The following is a 25,548-nucleotide window of genomic DNA, read 5'->3' on the forward strand; positions in this document are numbered from 1 at the left end:
TGGTCCCGCAGGATGCTGTCCTGCCCTTGGCACAGCGGGGGTTGACAGGGGACCGTGTGACGCCGCCGCTGTCCCCTTGCTGTCCCCCCGGCCCTGTTCCCCTGCCCTGCCGGCGGACAGCCCCTCCCAGGGCTGCTCTCAGTGCTGCCACTGTTCCAGCCCCGCATTCCCCACCTTCCCCCGCTCCCCAGAGCTCCCCGTGCCCTCGGCAGCAATGGGGCCATTGTGGGGGGCTGGGGGCCAGGGGGCAGGGCAGGGCTGGGCATCGCCCCCTCCCCACCCTGCAGCAGCATCTCCTCCTGCTCCTTCTTCCTGCCCCTCTCCCCTCGCTGCCCCCCCGGCCCCGCCGTGTCAGGGGCTGGCTCGGAGCCTCCGCAGAAGGGCAGGTTAATACTCGGGGCCAGCGCTCTGCCCCGCACTCGCAGCCCGGCTCAGCCATGGCCAGGATTTGCTGTGCCCTGCTGCTCTCGCTGCTGCTGCTCCTGCACAGCCCGGCCGCCTGCGGGGCCCCGCCGCAGCCCCGCGGTGAGTGTGGACCGGGGGCTGGGGGGCTGGGGCGCTGGGGGTCCCTCTGTGCCTCGGGCCTAACGCTGGGGACGGGGAAGGGGAGGGAATGCCCAGCAAGAGCCAGGGAAGGGCAGGAGCTGTGTCCGCTGTGTCCCCAAGGCAGCGGGACCTGGGGCTGGGATGGCTCCCGTGGGGACAGCACGGGTGGCCCCGGGTCACCCCTTGGCGCTGGAGGAGGCCCAGGTGGGACAAGGGCGCTGCCGGCCCTCCCCTCTCCAGCTCCACAGGTGGAGCAGGAGCTGGCCGGGCACCGGGGTCACCTCCCGAGCACGAGGTCTGGGTCGGGCTGCTGGGAACGGGACTTTCCCTGGACTTCCTTCATCCGATCCTGAGCGAGTCCTGCTCTGTTTGGCTTCCCAGATGGGCAGCCAGGAGCAGGGGAACTGCCTGCTCTGCAGCTTGCACGGGCTCCAAAACCCAGCCTGGAATGAGTGCCAGCAAGGGCTGGACACCCAGGCCAGGGATGGACACCCAGGGCAGGGATGGACACCTGGGACAGGGATGGATACCCAGGGAAGGGATGGACACCCAGGACAGGGATGGACACTCAGGGCAGGGATGGACACTCAGGGCAGGGATGGACACTCAGGGCAGGGATGGACACTCAGGGCAGGGATGGGCACCCGGGACAGGGCTGGACACTCAGGGCAGGGATGGACACCTGGAACAGGGATGGACACCCAGGGCAGGGATGGACACCCAGGGCAGGGATGGACACCCAGGGCAGGGATGGACACTCAGGGAAGGGATGGACACTCAGGGAAGGGATGGACACCCGGGACAGGGATGGACACCTGGGGAAGGGATGGACACCCGGGACAGGGATGGACACCCAGGGAAGGGATGGACACTCAGGGAAGGGATGGACACCCAGGGCAGGGATGGACACCTGGGACAGGGATGGACACTCAGGGCAGGGATGGACACCCGGGACAGGGATGGACACCCAGGGAAGGGATGGACACCTGGGACAGGGATGGACACTCAGGGAAGGGATGGACACCTGGGACAGGGATGGACACCCAGGGTGGACATGGACACTCAGGGCGGGCATGGACACTCAGGGCAGGGATGGACACTCAGGGTAGGGATGGACACCCATGGAAGGGAGGGTCTGGTCTTCAGGAGAATCTCTGCTCTTCCCCGGGCTCCAGGCAGCCCAGGGATTCCTGGATTTCTCCAGAAATCACTGCAGGAGATGCAAACTCAGCTGCAAAGACAGACTTGTGAGAATTCAAAATGTTTGGACCGTGTGATGATGATGGCTGAGCCACAGCCATGGGCAGCCTGAGCTGTGCAGGTGTGACAGTGACTGCAGAGGCACCTGGGGCTGAGGGAGGGGGATTTCAGATAAACTGAGCTCTTTCTCCACAGGAATTTGGGAAAGGGTTCTATTTGCTGTGCAAAGAGAAACAGAGCAGTGACTGAGCTCAGCCCTGCTGTGAGCAGTCAGCTCTCTAAAATAAACCCTTTTACTTCTGGGTTACTGTGCTCTTCTCCCAGTGCTTTAATGGATATGGCAAAGATGCCCTGAGAGGAATTTTCTGCTAAGTCAGGGCATTAATTCAGCTATTCCTGAATGATTCCTAGTGTGGATATTTGTAAATATAGGGTAAGCTTTTATTTCTGGTTTAATTCCAGTTTGAACTAAACTATGCTGGGTCAAGGTGTCAATCAGAGCAAGTGACTGTCACCCCCTGGAGAGAATGGGCCTGTCCTGCAGACCCTGACTGAGGCTGAAATCCCAAAAATCTCCCACCTGATATCCCTCCTTTACTCTTCTCTTCTCTGAAATAAACTCCACTCTCATAAAAAGAGCTTGAAAATGTTATTTAGGGCCAAATCACAGAGCAGAAATAAATAAAATAGATAGACTTCAAAATTTCTATTGGCTCCAGCTGTTCTTAGGGAAATAAAATAACCTTTCCTGCTTGGTTTGTCACTAAACCCAGGGATGATTCATCAGCACAAAGGGGGAGTTGTGTTTTATTTCTGGAGGAATTAACTGAGCCTTTCCCTGGACCTTCATTTCTCACCTGTAAACTGGGCACCCCTGGAACAGGGATTTCCAGTGTTGCAGATGGATCTTCCTGGGAGTTTTCCTTCCTCTGCAATGAATTATGGGGGAAAAATGAAATTCTTCCATATGGGAAAATGTTAGATTGGATTGTAGTGGGAATTAGAGCTCCTGACAAAGTGACCACTGCCTGCTTTGCTCCCACCTTCCCAGACCTTTCTGGGGCAGATTCAGCCTCGATGTCCCTCAGGAAACAAACCTGATTATTTCATTTACAGATCCATCACTGAGCATTTATTTTTATCTGCCTCAAAGACTGAAAGCCCCATTAGATCTCACACTGAGGACCAGCTGTAATATTTATGCCATCATTTGGAGCAGATTTGTTGGCCCAAAAGCTCCCATTTAAAAATCTGTCCACAGAAATCTCCTTTATGACAGGAACTCCCTGGGCCCTGCAGAAATCAAATATTAACAGAGCACTTGACAGAGACAGGCTAAATGAGAAGAAAAAAATTAAAAAGAACAGGATGCCATAGATCTGCTGGGGGAAATGGGGCCATTCATTTAGGAAATCATAAAAAAACACCAGGCTTTTTTTCTATGTCTTGTCACAGCTGAAAATGAAGATGGAAAATGGCATGAAAGCAAGAAATTAAAATAATAATAATAAATATTATTATAATTAAAATAATAATAATAATAAATAAAAATAATAAAAACAATTTATTCAGTTTGTTGCATTGCTGATGCCTCCTGATAGCCTCTCCTTTTCACTGTGGGTATTCATGGGGCTGTAGAGATTAATTATCTATTATTAATTATCAATTCTGGGTTCCAGATTTCTCTGTTGTTTCACCCTGACAGATGTGAACCAGCTCTGTGCTGTTACTGGGGTCTATTATTGGTGCCATCACTGTGGAACAGGGCTCTGATTCCTGCTGTGCTGGGAATGTTATCCCTTAACCTGGGAATGTTGTTCCCAATCCCAGGTTTGGGATTGCTGAGTCTTGTGCCTGGTTCTGGTCCCATTCCCTTTGACTGATACCGATAGGGATTGGTTATCCAGGTCTGAGGTGCAGTAATCCCTTTCCAGACGTTTTTGGATGCAGAAATGCAGCTCGGGTTTCAGTCCACAGCTTTATCCTTCCTTCCTTCCTTCCTTCCTTCCTTCCTTCCTTCCTTCCTTCCTTCCTTCCTTCCTTCCTTCCTTCCTTCCTTCCTTCCTTCCTTCCTTCCTTCCTTCCTTCCTTCCTTCCTTCCTTCCTTCCTTCCTTCCTTCCTTCCTTCCTTCCTTCCTTCCTTCCTTCCTTCCTTCCTTCCTTCCTTCCTTCCTTCCTTCCTTCCTTCCTTCCTTCCTTCCTTCCTTCCTTCCTTCCTTCCTTCCTTCCTTCCTTCCTTCCTTCCTTCCTTCCTTCCTTCCTTCCTTCCTTCCTTCCTTCCTTCCTTCCTTCCTTCCTTCCTTCCTTCCCTCCCTCCCTCCCTCCCTCCCTCCCTCTGTTTTTCCCTCCTTCCCTCTCTCTGTGCTGGCATTCCGCACATTTATCCCTCCTTCTCTTTGTGCTGTCCTTGGGGAATGATATTTCCTCAGCTACAAGGGACACACTTGTCCTGAGGTGACAAGGGACACCCTACCCACCACAAGTCGGTGTCAGTCCCCAGGAACTCTGCTTTCCTAAAGGTGCTTCCCTACAAAAACATTAAGAGCATTTAAAATATTCTGTTAAAGCTGTAAAACAGAGAAAGGACCACAACCTGCGTCTCCTCTCTGCGCGGTGCTGCTTTACCAGCACTGATCTCCCCCTCTTGGGACAATTTTCCTTTGACACTTTCCCTTTGATTTCCCCTCTGTCCCTGGTATCCCCAGGCACCCTGTGCAGGACCAAGCCCACGGACCTGGTGTTCATCATCGACAGCTCGCGCAGCGTGCGGCCGCACGAGTTCGAGAAGATCAAGGTGTTCGTGTCGCGCGTCATCGAGGCGCTGGACGTGGGCCCCAACGCCACCCGCGTGGGCATCATCAACTACGCCAGCGCCGTGCGCAGCGAGCTGTCCCTGCAGGGCCCCCAGAGCAAGGCAGCCCTGCTGCAGGCCGTGCGCAGGATCCAGCCCCTCTCCACGGGCACCATGACCGGCCTGGCCATCCAGTTCGCCATCAGCCACGCCTTCAGCGCCGCCGAGGGCGCCAGGGGCAGCGCGCCCAACTTCAAAAAGGTAAAAAGGGGCTGGTTCCTCCAGCTCCTTGCTTGGGACTCGTCGTGGAGTGGTTGGGAAAAGCAGAAAGGTGTCTTTTTCTGGGCTTTGGTTGTGTGTAACACCTGAGGGTTGATTGTTGCAGGTGGGAAACCTCTGGGAGGTGCAAACAGGAGGTTTGAAAACCTCCAGGAAGGTTTGAAAACCTCTCAATTCTTCTTGGAAACCTCTGGGAGGTGCAAACAGGAGGTTTGAAAACCTCCAGGAAGGTTTGAAAACCTCTCAATTCTTCTTGGAAACCTCTGGGAGGTGCAAACGGGAGGTTTGAAAACCTCCAGGAAGTTCACACCTCTCAATTCTTCTTGGAAACTTCTGCGAGGTGCAAACGGGAGGTTTAAAAATCTCCAGGACATTCACATCTCTCAATTCTTCTTGGAAACCTCTGGGAGGTGCAAATCCCTCAATTCTTGGAAACCTCTGAGGGGTTCAAACCTCTCAATTCTTGAAGACCTTTGGGTGGTTCAAACATCTCAACTCTTCTTGGAAATATCTGGGAGGTTCAAACCTCTCAATTCTTCTTGCAAACCTCTGGGAGGTTGAAACCTCTCAATTCTTGGAAGCCTCTGGGAAGTTCAAACCTCTCAATTCTTGGAAACCTTCAAGAGGTTCAAACCTCTCAATTCTGCTTGGAATCCTCTGGGAAGTTCAAACTTCTAAATTCCTGAAAACTTCTGGGAGCTTCAAATCTCTCAGTTCTTGAAAAATCTGTGGGAGGTTTAAACATCTTAATTCTTCTTGAAGCTCATCTTTGGGGCTTAGTGAAAGAAAATACAAAACTCATTATAAGATTGTCAGTCTTAGTCTCAGTTTTTGTTCTAAATGCAGTCTGACAATTGCACACAGCATTGGCCACTCCTGCAGATTGGAGAGACATTTCCACTGAGCTGTGCATGAAAGTGCTGGGTCCTCATCTCTGGAATCTCTTCCACACCATTCAACATCCCTCTCCTCGTGCCCTCTTTTCCTGCTGCCAGACAGCTCCCCCAAGCCCTGCTGTTCCCTGTCACCTCTGGTTGTGGGGAACAAACTCTCCTGGATTTCCAGGGTCTGCCTGACACCTCCTTTCCTCGACAGCTGGAGGAGCTGGGAGCAGTGAGCTTTGGAATGATTTATCTGAGGCATTTAAAAAAAAGGGGAAAAAAGGAAATAACGTCTTGCTTTTCCCTCCTTCCTTCCACTCTGGAGCTGATCCAAGAGGCAGAATCACAGGAAGAGGTGGGGAGGGGTCTCTGGAGCTGACCCTGAGCTCCAGTGGGGCTGCCCAGGACCATGCCCAGGGGGCTTTTCAATGTCTGCAAGGTGGAAAACTCCACAACCTTTGTGTTCTTGGTTCCCTGGTTATTTTTTCACTTTTCCCTTCTGCTCAGGGTGACCCCATCCCCTGCCTGGGAGGAGGAACAGATCGTACAGGGATTTAGGGAGGCGAAGCTTCTGGAAACATCGGATACGGTCTTTGCTCCTTCCCACAGCAGAAATCCAACAAATCCTCGTGCAAATCTGGTTGTCAACATCCCAAAACATCACACGGTGCTTTGCTCTTGCTTTGTACAGCAAATGTCACCCCAGGGCAGGGAAAAGCACAATTTGTTTCTGGAGGAGCTCCGAGAAAAACCTGCTCCCACCTTCCTCAAAACCCGCGGGGAGCCCAATTACTTCCACCTTATTTTTTAGGGAAGAACAACAAATAAATTGGCAAATTGCTGAGCAAATCCAGGGTTTTATGCAGCTTCCTGCCTGATTCTCCTTGGAGTGCTGCTGGAACATCACGTTCCCAGGGCATAATGAGCCATCACTCCCTCATTAGCTGGGAAATACCAGCCTGGGCTGGGGATAGCTGGGAATGCCCGGTAATGCTCAGGAATGCTCGGGTGTCTGAGATAACCAGGAATAAATTGTATCAGACCACGTGGGATTTCTGTCTGACAGAAGGATGAGGGATCCAGAATGTCAGGAATTCACAGGGAAAGCTGCTGGTTAAATGAGCAAAAGGTTTGACCTTGAAAAGAAAAATTTCTGAATTTTCCCAGGGTAAAACTGAGGATCAGGGAAAAATCCAGCTGTTGGAGGCAGGAGAAGCTTCACCTTTTCATAATTCCCCTCACATGGCTGAGCAGTGCTAGCCTCCCCAGGATCCAGAGGCTGCTCCTTCCCTCCAAGCCTTTCCCAAACCAGGACTCAGCTTTTTCAATGGCAGGGAATTATGGAGATCCTCAGACTGCAAATAATTTGGAGGTAGGTTTGAAAATAATAAGAGTAAAAAAGGGACATTTTTTCACATTGACTCAGGCTGGATGCAGGGAAAATATCTATGGTAGGAATCCTAGGAAAAAACCAGGAATTCCTGATGATTGGGTTAACCAAATGTGATATTAAGAGATATTTTTACACTCTTTCTGTCAGGCTGTAACAGACAGGTGCCCTGGCTTCCTCTCACTGTTACATTCATTTTCTCTGTGGGTTCTCTGATTAATTCCCAATCCCAACTCTGTATCTAGAAGTTTTGTTTTCTCCAACAGCAGAGCAGAAAGCATTGTGAATTTTGAGTCCTTTATGGCAGATTTCCACACAGAAGCATTATGAGGATCTTAGTAACATCCAGTGGTGGACACTGCAGCCCCACACTATCTGGGGTTTATCTGGGCTCAGGCTTATCTGGGCTTAGGTTTAGCTGGCCTTGGGCTTAGCTGAAGATGGAGAGGAGCTGATAAAACCTGGAGAATTTCTTGATTTAGGAAGAGAATTGCAGGAGGACACATGGCTGCTGACAGGACCTGCCAGCAGGGTTTGGTCCCTGATTTGATAACACCTCTGATCCCTGATTTGATAATGCCTTGTTCCCTGATTTGATAACACCTCTGATTCCTGATTTGATAATGCCTCTGATTCCTGGTTTGATAATGCCTTGTTCCCTGATTTGATAATGCCTTGTTCCCTGATTTGATAATGCCTCTGATTCCTGATTTGATAACTCCTTATTCCCTGATTTGATAATGCCTCTGATCCCTGATTTGATAACTCCTTATTCCCTGATTTGATAACGCCTCTGATTCCTGATTTGATAACATCTCTGCTCCCTGATTTGATAACTCCTTATTCCCTGGTTTGATAACTCCTTATTCCCTGGTTTTATAATGCCTCTGCTCCCTGATTTGATAATGCCTTGTTCCCTGATTTGATAATGCCTCTGATTCCTGATTTGATAATGCCTTATTCCCTGATTTGATAATGCCTCTGATTCCTGATTTGATAACATCTCTGATCCCTGATTTGATAACTTCTTATTCCCTGATTTGATAACTCCTTGTTCCCTGATTTGATGACTCCTCTGATTCCTGATTTGATATCTCCTCTCATTCCCTGATTTGATAACCCCTCTGATCCCTGATTTGATGGCTCCTGTGATCCCTGATGTGATATCTCCTCTGATCCCTGATTTGATATCTCCTCATTCCCTGATTTGATGGCTCCTGTGATCCCTGATGTGATATTTCCTCTGATCCCTGATGTGATATCTCCTGTGATCCCTGATTTGATAACCCCTCTGATCCCTGATGTGATATCTCCTGTGATCCCTGATTTGATGGCTATCTCTTGTGATCCCTGATGTGACAGCTCCCTGCTCCTGCCAGCAGTGCTCTGGGCTCCCTCCTCCTCTCCCTGCAGCCCCGGGCGGTGCTGCTGGCGCTGCTCAGGCGGAGCAGCCCGGCTGGAGCTGAGCCTGAGCCGAGGGCTCTCTCTCCTGGCAAAAGGCTCCACTGCACGCATGGATCCACTCCCGCCCCAGGAAAACCCCGGAGCTCTTGGGCACATCCATCCCCCCACACCTGCCACAGGGGCTGCTTTGCCTTTCTTTTTTTTCTTTTTTTCTTTTTTTTTTTTTTTTTTTTTTTTTTTTGCCACGCTAGAAGAGCAAGGTTTGAATTTGTTTAGTTTTTTCCCCCATGGAAGCACCAGTTGCGGAATTATGATGCTCCTGGGAATTTTTAATTGTGCAGCCCTTAGGAAGTGCAAATAAACAGCTGAAATTAGACTGCAAAGCTCCACATTTTTCTTGTTTCTCCTGTTTTTTACAGAGGGGAAGCTCTTTCCCCATTCTGCATTCCAGCCCAAGCCATTCCTTTGGAGTCAGCAGTGGTGTCACAATAAATCAGTTGTAAGGAAAAGTGGCAGGGGCAGAAGAATTGGCAAAGAGCAAGAATTCAGGCCTTGTGACAAAGTCTCTTTCAGAAGAAAAATAAAGAGGAAAAGGAACAAACCAGGAGCAGGACTTTGGGAGGCTTTTAGCTGGTTCAGGGCGCCGTTTAATCCAAGCTGAAATCCAGTTCCCACTTAAACCAGCTGCCACTTTAATGCTGGGGTTAGCAGGGTTGGGGTTTAATCCCTGCTGTTTATTTGGAACAGAGAATCACAAATCCTGGCAGGCCCTGACACGCAGCATGACCTCAGGCCTCTTCCCTCTCTCCCCATGGAGATGGTTCCAGTTCCATCCTATAAAGGGTTCCATGTTTCCATGGCATTCCTGAGATGCTGTGAAGCCCCACACTCAGCTGGGCTTGTCCTGAGTGTCTCTGAAGATCTTTAGTTTGGCTTGATCTCAAGTTTGGCTATGAACAACATAAATTTTAATTCAGTCTCCTTAGAGGGGGATGCACCTGTTGTCCCTTGGTGAAACCATCACTCCCTGGCATTGTTCCCTTGGTGAAACGACGAATCCTTGGCATTGTCCCTTGGTGAAGCCATTGATCCTTGGCATTGTCCCTTGGTGAAGCCACTGATCCTTGGCATTGTCCCTTAGTGAAACCATCAATCCTTGGCATTGTCCCTTGGTGAAACCATCAATCGCTGGCATTGTCCCTTGGTGAAGCCATTGATCCCTGGCACTTGTCCCTTGGTGAAACCATCAATCGCTGGCATTGTTCCCTTGGTGAAGCCACTGATTCTTGGCAGCTGTCCCTTGGTGAAACCATCAATCCTTGGCAGTTGTCCCTTGGTGAAGCCACTGATCCCTGGCAGCTGTCCCTTGGTGAAACCATCAATCGCTGGCATTGTTCCCTTGGTGAAGCCATTGATCCTTGGCACCTGTCCCTTAGTGAAACCATCAATCCTTGGCAGTTTAACTTTTCAAGCTCAGAAAGAAACTAATTCCACTTCAAAAAACTATGGTTGGTGTGATCTCCAAAGAATGGGAAAAGCTGCTGGGATTCTCTTTTCCCTTAATTTTAGAAATGCAAACCCTCCCCTCCTACCCCTGCCTGTCCCACCAACATTCTGGGAACACAAACCAGGATCCCAGTGCCCAGGCAGGCCGTCCCATCCCTCCTCCTGCAGGTGGCCATCGTGGTGACGGACGGCCGGCCCCAGGACGGGGTGCAGGACGTGTCCGCCCGGGCCAGGGCCGCGGGCATCGAGATCTTCGCCATCGGCGTGGGCAGGGTGGACATGGGCACGCTGAGGCAGATGGCCAGCGAGCCCCTGGACGAGCACGTGGACTATGTGGAGAGCTACAGCGTCATCGAGAAGCTGACCCACAAGTTCCAGGAGGCTTTCTGTGGTGAGTGCTGCTGTGCCCAGCCTGGGGCTGTGGGTCTGCCAGCCAGGAGCTGGGAATGGTTTGGGTGGGAAGGACCTTAAAGCTCTGCAGAGAATCCTGGAATGCTTTGGGTAGGAAGGGATTGGAAAGCTCATCCCATCCCTGCCATGGCAGCCCAAACCTCTCCAACCAGGCCTTGCCAGGCTACAAACCCCCTGTGGCAAATGGCACTGGGGGCACCTGGAACCATGCAGGAAATCATTCTTTCCTTTCCTTTCTCCATTTGCTGCAATGGTTTTTGGTGCTGGTTTCCATCCTGGATTGAGGAATGGGAATGCCAGAGTGGTTTGAGTGGGAAGGGATCTTCAATGCCAGCTCATTGCAGCCCAGGGCCACCTCCCACTGTGCCAGGTGCTGCCAGCCCCAATGTCCAGCCTGGCCTTGGGCACTGCCAGGGCTCCAGGGGCAGCCCCAGCTGCTCTGGCAATTCCAGCCCAGCCCCTCCCCACCCTGCCAGGGAACAATTCCCAATTCCCAAGATCCCATCCAGCCCTGCCCTCTGCCACTGGCAGCCATTCCCTGCCTCCTGTCCCTCCATCCTTGGCCCCAGTCCCTCTGCAGCTCTCCTGGAGCCCCTTCAGGCCCTGCAAGGGCTCTGAGCTCTCCCTGGAGCCTTCTCCCTGTGCCAGGGCCTGCCCACCCTCACAGGGATGGATTCCTTCCCAGTATCCCATCTGACCCTGCCCTCTGCCACTGGCAGCCATTCCCTGGCTCCTGTCCCTCCAGACCCTTTTCCAAAGTCCTCCTCCAGCCTTTCCCATGGAAGCTGTACCTGTGGCCACCCTTCACCCCTCTGCTTCCTTGCTCCAAGCCCTGCATGTTCAGAGCCCTGTGGGAATCAGGGGCTCTTTGAAGTTCCCTTTCCAGAACTGCAGGGTTTTGTCCAGGGGATTTCAGGTTTTGGTTAAAGAAATCTCCAGATTTCACTGGCACTGGAGAGTTTGTAAACACGATCCACACACTCCTGGAGGCACTGGAAAGCAACTTGGAAAAGAGGATTTCAGCACACTCTAATCCTACCCCTTTTGGGGCAGTGGAGAGAATTTGTTTTGCCTTCCCCCCATCAGCATTGCCTCCAGAATTCCCAGTTCAGCTGGGATGGTCCCAGGTCCTGTCAGAGGCTGAGCTGCCTTTGCCTGATGCTGCTTTTGGGGTTGGGAGCCTTGTGGGGCAGGAATCTCTCCTGGCTGGAGCAGGATCTGATTCCTGTCTGCACAGCACATCAAAGGAGCTTGAGCATCCTAAAAACACCATCCTAAAACCACCATCATATGAAAACAGCATCCTACAAACAGCATCCTATAAAAACAGCATCCTACAAACACCATGCCACAAACAGCATCCTATAAAAACACCATCTTATAAAACCACCATCCTCCAAACCCAATCCTTCAAACTCCATCCTACAAAAACAGTATCCTACAAAACAGCATCCTCCAAACACCACCCTACAAACACCACCCTGCAAACACCACCCTACAAATGCAGCTTTGCTCCTACAGGAGCTGCTGAAGGACAGGGAATGCTTTATTGCTTCCAAATGTGCCCCAAGGCAGCAGGAATGGGCCATAAATTCCCATTTTCTGTCAGCAGGAGAGGCCCAGGGGCCTTTCCCTGGAAGGAAAAACCCGTGGCAACACTTCCTGAAAGGTGTGATCCACCTGGAACTCCAAACACACTCGCCTGGGCCTGGAGATCTCCCAGTTTCTGACAGGTGTAAAATCTCCTGGTCCAGCTCCCAGGCTGAAAGTGATGAAGGGGAGCAGCTTTTTGTCATGGAAATTTGGCTCCTCTGTGGAAAGGAGGGAAATTTCAGCTACAGAGTGAGCTGTGGATTATCCTCAGGTGATAGCACAGAATGAGTCAGGTATTATCAGGTGTCACTGCAGCAGCAGCTCATGGCAGAGGGAACAAACACCTCAGACAAAGGGAGGGAGAGAGACAGAATTTGAGGAGTGGAATCCAGGCCATGAATATTTGTGGAGTTTGTATTGGCTGCCCTGGGACTGGGAGGCAGCAGCGGTGCCAAGGCCTCACCCCATGATTTGAAATTGTGGGGAAAAATCCTTTCTGTGCCTCCCTGTGCAGATGGCAAAGCTCTGCCCATGGGAAAGCCCTGGGAGTGAGGGAAGCCCTCGGGGCTGCTGCAGGGAGCAGAGGACAGCCCTGGGGAATGCCCAAGTCCCTGTTGCCCTGCTCTGCATGTGCAGCTGCCCTAAACCACCCCAGGGATGGACCCAGACCCCCTGCTCGGGCACAGCACAGGATCTGTGGGACTGACTGCAGGGAAAAGTGCTTCCCACAGTGCCCAGCAAACCCATGGGGAAACGGGGAACCCTTGGTGCTCCAGCCTGTGCTGAGATTCACCAGGGCACTGAACCACAGGCAGCTCCAGGGGCACTGAAATTCCCAATGATCTGGGCTGGAACAATCTACCAGTGCTGGCACAGCCACGGGAAGTGGAAAGGCCAAAAAAATGTACAGAATATGAGTAGAGCAGAACACAAATGGCTCAAAATAACAAACCTGAACTCAGAAAGACTCACTCCACCTCCCATCCGTTCACTCCAGCCCAGGGCCTGGATTTCTGCACATTTTCCCTGGCATTTGTAGCTGAATTTGCCTCCCCAGCCCCGTATGCTCTGGAGTTTGTTTGCCATCCTCGGTGTGACAGCGCTGTCACCCCCAGCGCCGCTGGCTCCTGGTGCTGCCACTCAGGGCTGCTTGCTCAGCATCCCAGGAGCCACAGCCAGGCCAGGAGGGGCAGCAGGAGGCTTTGGAGAGCAGGGATCTGAGAGCTGCACATGCAGGGAGAGCTCTGAGGTGAATCCCAGGTTTGTTCACACAAGAATGCTGGCCAGGAAGGGCAGCTGAGCTCCCTGCTCAGGATTGCACTGCAGAGCTGCAAAAATTGGGCACTGGCCAGCCTGGAGGGCAGCTGGGACCCAAACCTCACCCAGGAGCTTTGCAGAGTGAGGTGTGCTGTGATTTGCCCCACACCCAGCTGGGTTTGCCCTCAGGGAAGATTTCCAGTCCTGGCTGTGCCTTGGAGCAGGGAGACTCATGGATATTTCTTCCTTGTCTTTGTGCCTGTCTTGGTTTGAACAGCCAGGTGTCTGCTGAGGAAGGCAGGAGCCTCCCCTGAAATGGAAAATGCAAACCCCATCCTTCTGAATTATTGTAATTTTGAAATTAAGGGGCTCTCAGGCAGAGATATGGGAATAGGAATAACAGTTCTTTTTAGGAAAAAAATAAAATAAAATACAAATGCAGTAATACAAACCACCCCTGGCAGAGTGAGAGCAGGCCCTGGCACGCTGTGGGTCAGGGGGTGGCACAGCCCCATCCCATGGGGCTCAGCCCTCCTGCAGTGCCAGCTGTGGCTCTGCTGGAGCAGGGATCCTGCACAAGGGGGGAGTTTTCCTCTGCAGCTCCAGGGCTGCTGGAGATGGGCCTGGGCTCCCTCTGGCCATGCAGGGCAGCAGAAGCTGCTCCTCTGGCAATGCCCTGGGCAAAGGCTGCTGTGCTGTGCCAGGCTCACATTGGATCCAGGTAGGAATGCTTGGCTCCTGCCCTGGGCGCAGCATCTCCCCATGGGATGCTGGAATTGGATCAGCCCTGCAGGGACACTCAGTGGCCATGGACAGCAGAGATCTCCTGCAGGAAGGATTGGCTGGGGGAGAGATCAAGAAAACTGCCCCAAGAACAGCAGAGAACTGCCCAGCTCTGACACACGGGGACAGGACACACAGCCCCATTTCCAGCCTCAGACTCTGCCTCAGGCACTGTTCAGGCTCAATGAGCTGTGTCCCACTGCCAAGCAGATTTAGTTATGGGGCCAATGTGGGGCTGTGCAGAGCTGGGTGTGGGTCAGGAGGCCCCTGCTTGAAGCCACCCCCTCCTCTCCTTGCAGTGGTGTCTGACCTGTGTGCCACGGGGGACCACGACTGTGAGCAGGTGTGTGTCAGCACCCCCGGGGCCTACAGGTGTGCCTGCAGGGACGGCTTCAGCCTCAACAGCGACGGCAAGACCTGCACCGGTACGTGAGGGGTCCCTGAGGGGACTGTGGTGACAGTGCTGGGATGTTCTGCTCAGGGAAGGCAGAAAGGGAAACCCTTCTCTTAGAAGCCAGAATCACTTTCAAACCATTGTTGTGCTCTCCTGTTGGGTTTTCATTGATTAACCCCATTTCCTCAGCAATAAATGGCATTAGGGTTCTATTTTCCTACATGATTTATTTAGGTCTTTGCTGCTGTTTTCTTCTGCCCTCTTCTTGTCTTTTCCCTCAGCTTGCAATGGTGGCTTGGGGTCTGCTCTGGATCTTGTGTTCCTCATCGATGGCTCCAAGAGTGTGAGGCCTGAGAACTTTGAGCTGGTGAAGAAATTCATCAACCAGATCGTGGATTCGCTGGAGGTGTCGGACAAACAGGCCCAGGTGGGGCTAGTGCAGTACTCCAGCTCCGTCCGGCAGGAGTTCCCCCTGGGGCAGTTCAAGAGCAAGAAGGACATCAAAGCAGCAGTGAAGAAAATGTCCTACATGGAGAAGGGGACCATGACAGGCCAGGCTCTCAAGTACCTTGTTGACAGCTCCTTCTCTGTCATCAACGGAGCCCGGCCCGGCGTCCCCAAGGTGGGGATTGTCTTCACTGATGGGCGCTCACAGGATTATATCTCAGATGCTGCCAAGAAAGCCAAGGACTCAGGTAGGGCTCCTCAACTCCCTGGGCTTCTTTCTCCCTTGGCCCAGGCTGGACTTTTTCCCTGGATCTGTCTCTTAGGATGTACACAGGTTATACTGAGTAACTCTGGGGAGATATTCCCTGGCTATCCTTGCTCACAGAGAGCCTGGAACACCTCAGTCTGGGTGTCAGGTGCACCTTGATTTGCCAAGAGCTGGTTTTAGTTCCCCTCTGTGTCTTTAGAGGAGTTTCTGCTGGCCAGGGTGGAGTTTGGGATGGACAGGATGGACATCCCCTTGGGATGGGATGGACAGGGTGGAGTTCCTTCCCCTGGGATGGGATGGGATGGGATGGGATGGGATGGGATGGGATGGGATGGGATGGGATGGACAGGGTAAAATTCTACTCCCTGGAATGGGATGGACAGGGTGGAGTTTTATCCCCTGGAATGGGATAGACTGGGTGGAGTTTTATCCCCTGGAATGGGATGGACAGGATGGAATTGCACCCCCTGGAATGGGATGGACAGTGTGGAATTTTATCCCCTGGAATGGGATGGACAGGATGGAGTTTTATCCCCTGGAATTGGATGGACAGAGTGGAGTTTTACCCTGTGGAATGGGATGCACCCAGGTCTAATTGCTCCACACAAATGTGGAAGGAAGCTGCAGGGGGAATTTGGAATTAGGAGGTTTCAGCACCTTTAGGGTTGGACAGGGCTTGGAGCAACCTGGGATGGTGGAAGATGGTGGAGCAAGAGGAGTTTAAGGCCCCTCCTAACCCGGCCCTTATCCACTCTGGGATTTGTCTGGGGTTGGTCAGGAAGCCCAGCCCAGCACCAGAGGCACATGGGGGCAAACACAACCAACCCCAGGATTTGTAGGGCCAAGTGGGGCTTGGCTGCATCAGCCTCAAGGCCTGGAAAAGGCAGAGAAAAAGCAACAAAACAATAACAAAGCCCAGACATGGGTTAAGAAGAAACCCCAGGCACATTAACAAGGAACTTTCCTCAGCTGCTGTTGTAGGAAAAACACTCAGTGGCCACACACTGATGGATTCCTGTGCCTGAGCCCCACGAAATATTAATGCCTCGAGAGCTGCCCTTCTGCTGAGCTGCTGAGCACGTTCCCAGGCTCTGACACCCCTGTGTTAAATGGATCCAGCCCCTGGGAATTCACTCAGGAATTGCTGAATCTTTCCCTTCCTTTTAACTTCACTCTCCACCACTAGATGGGACTCGGGGCCAGCACATAACCAGAAAGGTCAGGGAGCTCGTGAAAAACCAATGTTTACAAAGCACTCTGACATCTTATGGGGCTGTTCAGCTCTTATAAAACAAAAGGTTCTTATAAAGTGTATTTATAGAATTTATTCCTCCCTGGTGATAAAACTTTGTGCCTTGTCTCTCTCTCTCCTCTCTTGTCCCTGCAAGGAAATCTCTTATCTGTCCATGAGTTATTGCTGTGGGATAAACAAGTGCTTAAAATGAGACTGCAAAATTGTTCAGTGAGCTGAGCCTCGGAAAAACAACACATATTGGATATATCCAGAGAAAGAAAAGCACAAAGGGGAGCAGGGAAACATTTCCAATGCCTGGGCATGGACAAGTAGAGACAAGTATTTCAAATCAGGGCTAATTAATACCTCCCAAAATGGGAAAATTGCATTTCAGTTCAATAGAAAAAGGTTTAAAGCAGATCAATCTCCTGACAGAGCAGGACAAGTTGTGAACTCCCAGTGGGGGCTGCAGTTTTGGACAGAGACTCAGCTCAGATCTGCTCCACTGCAGGGGGACTGTGCCACTCAGGGGCTCGTTAACAGGGGTTGATTAACAGTGGCTGAGCTGTTCTGGAAACTCCCACAGGTCCCTTTTGCTACATTATCACTTCCACATCAATGGGATGATGTTACCATCACCTGCCCTTTCTTGCATCTCCCAAACCTCGCTCTTGTTGTCATTGGCTGGGAAATTCTACTTAAACTCTGCCTGCAAAAATATTTTGGCCTCTGTTTGACCTGGATGAAAGGAACAACTCCAAAACCTTGTTCTTGTGGCCCCAGTGCCCATGGTCTGGTAAATTTTAATAAAATCTCTGCCTGTGAAATTATTTTTGGCCTGTTTAACCTGGCTGAAAGGAGTCTGGAATGGTGGGGGTGGAGGGGGTGATTCTCAGTGAGGATCTGGAGCTGTGTAGGGCCTGGGGGCTCAGGGGATGCCCAGCCTGGCAGGGTGGCCCCGTGCCAGCTCCGTGGTGCTCACAGGGTCCCGTTCCTGGCAGGATTTCGGATGTTTGCCGTGGGAGTGGGCAATGCTGTGGAGGATGAGCTGAGGGAGATCGCCTCAGAACCCGTGGCTGAGCATTATTTCTACACTGCCGACTTCAGGACCATCAGCAAGATCGGGAAGAAGCTGCAGATGAAGATCTGTGTTGGTGAGAGGGGACTGGGGTTCAGCCACAGCATCTGAAGGGTGGAGCAGAGGGGGGAAAATGCCCCTCCAGAAACCCCAGGTGAAGATCTGTGCTGTGGGAGGGGACTGGGTTGGAGGGGTTTGGTCCCAGTGTTTGAAGGCTGGAGTGGAGAGGTGAAAACGCCCTTGGGGAAGCTGCAGATCATCAGTCTGTGTTGGTGAGAGGAGCAGAGATGGGATGGAGCAGAGGGATGAAAATGCCCTTGGAGAAACTGCAGATGGAGATCTGTGCTGGTGAGAGGCATTGGGGATGGAGGGGTTCAGTCAAGGCTGGAGTGGAGGGATGGAAATGGCCTTGGAGAAGCTGCAGATCCTCGATCTGTGCTGGTGAGAGAGGACTGGTGTGAAAAATGATCCTCACTTCCAAAAATGTAAAAGGTTTATTAAAACCTTATCAGAACCACAGGACCATCAGCAAGACTGAATAGAGACAGCAGACTGAACATCAACAGCAGACTGAATAGAGAAAATATAACAGCACCGGGAGCAGAGGATGTTCCCCACCATGTGCTCACCCACACCATGGAGGTTTCACCTTTTAACCCTTTGCCCCCCAAAGTTCTGTCCATGGACTCCTCCTTCCCTGCCCAGGGTGGAGATCCCTGCCTGACACCTGGAGTGGGGGGCAGCTGTTGCCATGGTAACGAGTGACCCTCCCAAATGTCCCAAACCCAGGGCACCCCTGAGAACAGCACAGGGGGGTAAAACACAACTATAAATCTATAAAACTGCTCCTGGCATAGATACAGGATATTTGCCTTTAATTGTGAGAGTCAGCCATGGCATTGCTCATCTGTCACAGCTGGGATGGAGGGGTTCAGTCGGTGTTCAAGGCTGGACTGGAGGGGTGGAAATGCCCCTGGAGAAGCTGCAGCTGAAGTTCTGTGCTGGTGGGAGGGGGATTGGGGATGGAGGGGTTCAGTCACAGCATTTGTTGTGATGCCCTTTTAGGTGGATGTGATAAAAATCTCCTGTTCCCAGTGTGTGGAGCTGGCAGAACACACGGGAGCATCAGGAGACATTGATATTTTGGGTGGTTACCTGAGGCAAAGCAATCCCCACACCTCAGTCACATCCCCCTCTCCCAAATCCCCTGCTCCTTCCTTTCTCCTGCACCTTTCTGCCCTTCTTTTTCTTCAGAAATGATGAATTTGTCTCCAGGTTCCTTAAGATGGGATTTCCTTTCCTCCTGGAGAAGTTGGAGGGGGATAATCCCTGTGTCTGCAGAGCCAGGATTGCAAGGCAGAGACTCTTTGACAAGTCTCATCAAGAAATTAGGATCAATCCAAGAACAAAGGATGGGATCTATATGAAACCCCCAACAAATTGTACTTTAAAATCATTCAAATACACTTAAGCTTCAGCCTTCAAAAACAAAAGCAAATTTCAGAAAAACTGTTTGTTTGTAAAATATCAATTTGGGTAAATATGTTTACATTTGAGTATTAGAAATAAAATGAAGGCTAGGAGATAGTTGCATTTTTTTTCATTCCCAGTACCAGCTTGTATTTCTCAACAGCTGCCTTAAAATCTTCTGTTAATCTCCAGCTTTAGGTTACACCTGGCTGGTTTAAACCTGTTGAGTTTTGGTATAAGTGATTAATTTCCTTTAAAAATTCTGTCTTTTATTTACTCCTCTTTTGCTCAGCTCAGAGTGGCCTTGTAACCCCTCCCTTTCTCCCTTTCTTTCCCAGGCATTTTTTTCCTCCTGTTCCAGTCTGAGTTAATTTTCCTTGAAGAACAGATGTAAATTAGTGACATAAATTAGCAAAGTGATTAACGCTCATGGTTCCACCCCCTCAAGGAGTGGAGTTACTGAAGCAAAGCTCAAACCACTCTTGATGGCAGCAGCGCCTCCAGTTTTTACTGGATCTTGTTGGGGAGACAGAGGTTGGTTTTATTTGGTCAGACTCCAATTTTAGGGCAAATGTGAAGCATCAGGAGCAGAGCTCAGTGGGTTTCCAGAGAGATGGAAACCCAGGAAAGGCTTCCCATGGCTGGAATAACAGAAAAATGTGACATTCTCTGTTCATCTGAGGTTAAAGCCAGAAGAGATCAATCAGATAATTCGAAATAATTATATTTTGATTTCCTTCCTGTTTCTGACATAGAAAACAAGAATTGTGCTGTTTCACTGGACGCGGGGATTTTGATTAAATCCATTATTTTTTTTTTGTGCCACTCATCCTCTTGCTGTTGTGACCCACAGAGGAAGATCCGTGTGAGTGCAAGTCCATCGTGAAGTTCCAGACCAAAGTAGAAGAGCTCATCAATTCCTTGCAGCAGAAACATATCCTTTGGAAGTTTGGCCAGGACTGGGTGGGTTGGGCTGGCAATCCAGAGGGACCACGGGGAAGGTTCAGGAAGGTGGGAATGAGGCACCTGGGGGTCAAATGTGGCACTGAGAGCTCCAGGCTGGTGACAAGGTAGGGGATGGTTGAAAGTTGGATTTGATGGCCCTGGAGGGCTTTTCCAAGCTCTGGGATTCTGGGATTGTGGGGAGATGGGTCCTGAGGCAGCTGGAATGGGAGGCAGGGGGTTCCTTTAGAGCAAACATCCAACACTGCCCGAATTCTTCATGGTCTGCAGGGACAGAGGGACATCAGAACACCTCAGACTGTAGGAGGGTGGTGTGCCTAATCCAGAGGGACACATACACCCATCCCAGGTTGTCCCAGCTGGCCAAAACTCAGTGCTGGGAGATAAATCCTGATGGGACTGTTCCCTGGAAGCAGCTCCAGCCAGGTGAGCTGGATCCCATCAGATCCCACCTGGTGGGACTGAGTTCTGCCATGCTGGGCCTTTCCCTAAGTGGCAGAAAGAGAAAAAAATCCACCAAAAACTTGTGAGTAGGATTAAAACTTTTGAAAAACAGAACTCATGGAGCCTCAGGGTGGCTCACAAGGGCAGGGGAGATGTCTCACCACTGAGGATCAGGAGAGGATCTAATTTTAAAAGGAACATTCTGATTTCTTCCCACATTTCTGGGCCCTGCTGTGGCGCAGCTCTGTTCCCCCTCCCAGCAGTGAGATCCGGGTGAGATCTGTGACCTGTGTGGTGCAGAGGTCAGGGGAAGTCACAGCTCCCACCTGGTGGGTGGCTCTCCCAGGCACATCATCAACAGGAATTAGTGAGAAGAGCAGAAAATTGCTTTGGCACGCCAGGAAAAGCTCTTGCTCCTCTCCTCAGGGTCAGGGGCTCTGTCAGCCCCTCCTTTCCCTCCTCCTCTGGGAGTGAGCCCGTGGCAGTGGGAGGATGTGTGAGCACAGGCAGCTCCTCCTGCAGGGAGCTCCACCAGCCTGAGAGCTCTGGGAGCGCCAGAGGGGACGGGCACAGATCCCATCCTTACCCCAGCCTGGGACTGGGGAATTATTGAGTGGTTTGGGTGGAAAGGGCCTTAAAATTCCTCCCATCCCACCCCTGCCCTGCCAGGGCCACCTCCCACTGTGCCAGGTGCTGCCAGCCCCAATGTCCAGCCTGGCCTTGGGCACTGCCAGGGCTCCAGGGGCAGCCCCAGCTGCTCTGGGCACCCTGGCACAGCCCAAACCTCTCGAACCAGCCCTTGCCAGGCTACAAACCCCTGTGGCAAATGGCACTGGGGGCACCTGGAACCATGCAGGAAATCATTCTATCCTTTCCTTTCTCCATTTGCTGCAATGGTTTTTGGTGCTGCTTTCCATCCTGGATTGAGGAATGGGAATGCCAGAGTGGTTTGGGTGGGAAGGGATCTTCAATGCCAGCTCATTGCAGCCCAGGGCCACCTCCCACTGTGCCAGGTGCTGCCAGCCCCAATGTCCAGCCTGGCCTTGGGCACTGCCAGGGCTCCAGGGGCAGCCACAGCTGCTCTGGCAATTCCAGCCCAGCCCCTGCCCACCCTGCCAGGGAACAATTCCCAATTGCCAAATCCCATCTAAATCTTCCTCTTTTAGTTCAAACCTTGGCCCATCACTCTGTGCCCACATAAAAAGTCTCCCTACCAACAATCCCAGAAAAATTGCTGCTTTTCCTCCTTAACTCCTCCTCACTGGAAGCTGTGGCCAAAAGAATTGAAGCCCTGGAGAACAAGATCATCTAAAACCCCACTCCAGCAGTTTTTCACCTCCTTCCCAAAGTAACAGAACCAGAACTGCTCCATTTTTCAGGGAGGGCAGCTCAGCCCCAGGGCTCTGGGCAGCTTTTATTAAGGTCTAGGCTACCTGCATTTGTTTAAAAGGAAGAATTATTACAGTAGAGCAGACTTTGTATAAAGGGCAGAGCACAGGATGTGACTGAGAGTTAGACCAGGCTCGAGTTTGCTGCATCCTATAGAGTGCATATATTCAAAGAAAAAAAACCTTGAAAGATTTTTTATTTAAAGCTTAATATATATACAGTGTGTTACTGAGTACTTGATGATGAGTTCTGTGAATCCTCTGCTGCAGCTTTTGTTTCTATGCATGAGATAATTTAATTTAAAAGTCAGAGTGACTTAGACTCACCCTCAGCTGCCGGGTGTAAAGGCCAAGGCTGAGCTCCTGGTGGTTGTCAGTAATTAGGTGAGGTTTAGTCCTGACCCTGAGCGTGCTCTGCAGGCAGGCTGGGCCAGGCTGCTCCTGCCTGGGCTCCTCCTGAGCTGTGGAACTGCAATGGGAAAAGCTTTCCCAGCAGGGAATGGTGGCAGTGTCCCAGTGCCTGGGCTGAGCCTGCTCTGGGTGACGTGCAGGGGACCCTCTGTGGCCCTGAGTGCCACCAGCCAGGAGATTCCCCTGCTCTGGGTGACCCTGACAAGGCTCAGGGACCCTGTGTGACTCTGCCACCAGCCAGATGTGCCCTGCTGTGTCCCCACACCCTCAGCTGGAGCTCCAAGCCATTCCCCACCCCGGGAATGCTGCTGGAGCTGCCCTGGCATCAGAGCCTCAGTCCCTGCACCCTCCCAGGCTCAGCCCAGACCCTGCAGACTCTGCTGCTCCTGGATTCCCTGGCAATGTGGGCTGGGAGCACCTCAGGCTGCCTGTCCCTGCAGCTGTACCTGGCCATGGATCCCCACGGATGCCTTGGGGGAGGTTTATGGGGTTTATGGGTTTCTTTACGGGGTTTTATTTTTTGTATCAAAATATTTATACTTAAGACTATGTGAGAAAAGCTTTTTGGGGTGACTTGGCCTGTTGAAGTGTCACCAGAGCAGATGTGTTTTGGTTTTGGGGGAATATTAAAAGTTTGCTGGAAATTTGGGAAGCCAGTGTCATCCTTTGTGTGAGTGCTGAGGAGGTTGCCTCACAACAGCACCTCCCCAAAGGCTCATTAGTATTGATAATTTTACCAATATTGGGGACGGGACGTGCCTTGGCTTGTCTGGCCCTGCTGCTGAACCAAACAGCAGCACTGTGGTGTTTCACCCACAGACACTTTTGCCTGGCTGGGTGTGTGGTGTTTCACCCACAGACACTTTTGGCCGGCTGGGTGTGTGGTGTTTCACCCACAGACACTTTTGGCTGGCTGGGTGTGTGGTGTTTCACCCCACAGACACTTTTGCATGCCTGGGTGTGTGGTGTTTCACCCCACAGACACTTTTGCCTGGCTGGGTGTGTGGTGTTTCACCCCACAGACACTTTTTCCTGCCTGGGTGCTGCAGTTGGCACGTGCAGACAAGTCCAGGCCTGCAGGAGCTCTGGTGGTGCTGGGATGGAGCTTCCCCCCATAACAGGGGCTGCTCCTGGGGTTTCCCTTTGGCAGAGAAGCTTTAAGGGGATGGTGAAGGAAAGGAGTCGGTTCTGATGGAGGGTTTGGATCCAGAGCTTTATTCTGGCCCTCAGGCCTCTGAATGCAGCACCAGCTCCAACAGAACTCCCTGAGCCCGTGGCTGCTGCTCCTTTAACCCCGGAGAGAGGGGCAGGGAAGGGGCAGGGAGGCACCAAGCAGGGACAGGAGGGGAGGGACAAAGGGACAAAGGACACCTGGATGGCCCAATGCCCCCCAGGGGTAGAGGGCATCCTTTGAATCTGCCAATCACTCGAGGCCCTTCTGGAATGCCAGGAGTGCCAGACAGTGCTGGGAGGGGAGAGGAGAGGTGACTGACACAGCTGGGAGGGAATCCTCAGGGGAGGGACCCGGGGTTCTGAGCTAAACCCTGGAATCACACTGCAACACATTAGCAGGAGGGAATTATCTCATGTCACATCCTCTTCCTCTTCTCTCTGTGAAAGGGAAGAAATGGGTCCAGAGAGAAGGGTCCAGACCCTTCTGTTGCAATACATCATGAAAGGAATGACACTCACACGCTGAGATGCTCGAGGTAAAAAAGGGGCAGTTTATTCTGAATCTCGATGTTTATAGAATTCCAGAAGTGACCATGGATTGGAGGATGAAATTGCCACCTCTCCAACCACACTGGTCAAACCAACAGTCCATCAATTCTCTCCTCCTCCAGAAAGGAATGCAAAACAATCATTATTTACATGAAAAGTGCGTGAGAAACTCCATTGCAAAAATGTAAACATCAGAAGGCTTAGAAGAACTCTAGAAGAACAGGGTGACGCCCTATCTCTCCCAACAGAGCCTCTTCTACAATAAAAATCATTTCTTTCACTCCTGGAGATGCGGGGATGAGTCAGGCCCTGAGTCAAGGGCTGCAGGCAGCTCCTGATGGCCAAACCTCACCCTGGCAGGCAAATCCTGAATATCCCAGATCCAGGGTAACCCTCCAGCTCCTAAACTCCTTGGGATGAGTTCTTGTCTATTTTTCCACGTGAATTGCAGATGTTTCACATTTGTGTCTTGACAGGAGCAGATCCTGTTGTGATCATTTGTGGGATTATTCCAAGTGCACCTTTGGGAGCCCCGGAGCCTCTTCTCTTGATAAATTAGAACAAATTCAGATGTGCAGGTGCCTCCTGAACCCCTCTCCCACGGGAGCCAGTCACCCCTGCTGCCACCCAAGGAATCCTTTTCCTCATGTGGAATCACTTTCCATCTTAAATATATTTAAAACGGGAGCAGAAAAACCCCTGCAGGACAGTAGGAGTTGTTTCTGCATGTTCTGGCTCTCAGCTTTTTTCTTATCCTTCACTCTGTTTTTCTCCTCTTCCATTTTCCTCTCTCTTCAATCAGCTGATCAGAATTCATCCCCACCTGATGAGGTTAATCATTGATTAATTTTCTTTTATTTTCAGCTATTACCCCTTTGTCCATCATGGAAATGAGCTCCTGTGAGTAATTTCCTTATGTGCTTATTTATTTATTCTTTAAATGCCCTAAAAGTAAAAATTTAACGTCCTCAGGATCTGGAAGATGGATTTGATTTTAGTTCTTGCCTTGGCACCATGGAAGTGCCCACATTAGAGGGTTTCACTGTTGCCATCCTGCAGCTGAAGCCTTTTCCCTGATTTTTTGGGAAATGGGAAAAATTCCTGGCTGGATCTTTGCCTCCAGCACTCAGCCCACTTTGAACCCAAACACTTCCATGAAACTCATTTTTTGGGGAAAGAAAGCAATTTCCAGCCCTTTCTGGGGAGGCTGAGCCAGGCAGGGCCATTCCTGGGGGCAGGGGTTGCAATCCCAATTCTCGGCCTGATCCTGAGCTTTGTTCCTTCAAGGCACCTCCAGGCAGGACCTGGGGCATTGGATCCTCCCTAAATCCTGCAGTTCCTTGTTTCAAGAGTGCAGACACAGCAGATCTTCTTCCCTGTGGTTTTTTACAGAGAGAAGACCATTCTATCCATGTTTTGCTCTGCATTTTCCCCAGAGTTTCTCTGCCCATCCATCCCCTCCATCAATCAGGGAGCAATCTCCAGATTTCCCTGGTTATTACTCATTAAAACCCCAATCCCAGCTAAACTCTGGATCACCCCTCCCCCAGGAAAATCCCCCTCAAGGAGCCCAACCTCAGAACTGGCCATAAATAACAAAAACTAAACGAATTTTCCTCCCAGTGCTCCAGGGCCAAGATCCATTGTCAGGCCCAGAACAGTTTCTGTGAGGAATATTGTGGTTCAGA

The 25,548-nt window shown here is 51.4% G+C and overlaps 1 protein-coding gene across 1 annotated transcript; it reads left to right on the forward strand.

Annotated features, from left to right (window-relative positions):
• The first annotated feature begins 437 nt into the window (after positions 1–437).
• Positions 438–21,651, forward strand: MATN1 (matrilin 1). Its single transcript, XM_066564945.1, has 8 exons — positions 438–525; positions 4,452–4,798; positions 10,166–10,388; positions 14,341–14,466; positions 14,717–15,130; positions 17,386–17,538; positions 19,786–19,866; positions 21,602–21,651. The coding sequence occupies exons 1-8, from the start codon at positions 438–440 to the stop codon at positions 21,649–21,651; spliced, it is 1,482 nt and encodes a 493-aa protein (XP_066421042.1).
• Positions 21,652–25,548: the final 3,897 nt, after the last annotated feature.

Source organism: Molothrus aeneus, chromosome 23, assembly GCF_037042795.1.
Source record: "Molothrus aeneus isolate 106 chromosome 23, BPBGC_Maene_1.0, whole genome shotgun sequence".
NCBI lineage: Eukaryota > Metazoa > Chordata > Aves > Passeriformes > Icteridae > Molothrus > Molothrus aeneus.

Excerpts from the sequence above, each read along its gene's own strand:
- MATN1 (XM_066564945.1), top strand. The coding sequence starts at position 438 with ATGGCCAGGATTTGCTGTGCCCTGCTGCTCTCGCTGCTGCTGCTCCTG. Across the intron at positions 526-4,451 it reads GGCCCCGCCGCAGCCCCGCG|GCACCCTGTGCAGGACCAAG; the intron begins GTGAGTGTGGAC and ends TGGTATCCCCAG. Across the intron at positions 15,131-17,385 it reads CAAGAAAGCCAAGGACTCAG|GATTTCGGATGTTTGCCGTG; the intron begins GTAGGGCTCCTC and ends CGTTCCTGGCAG.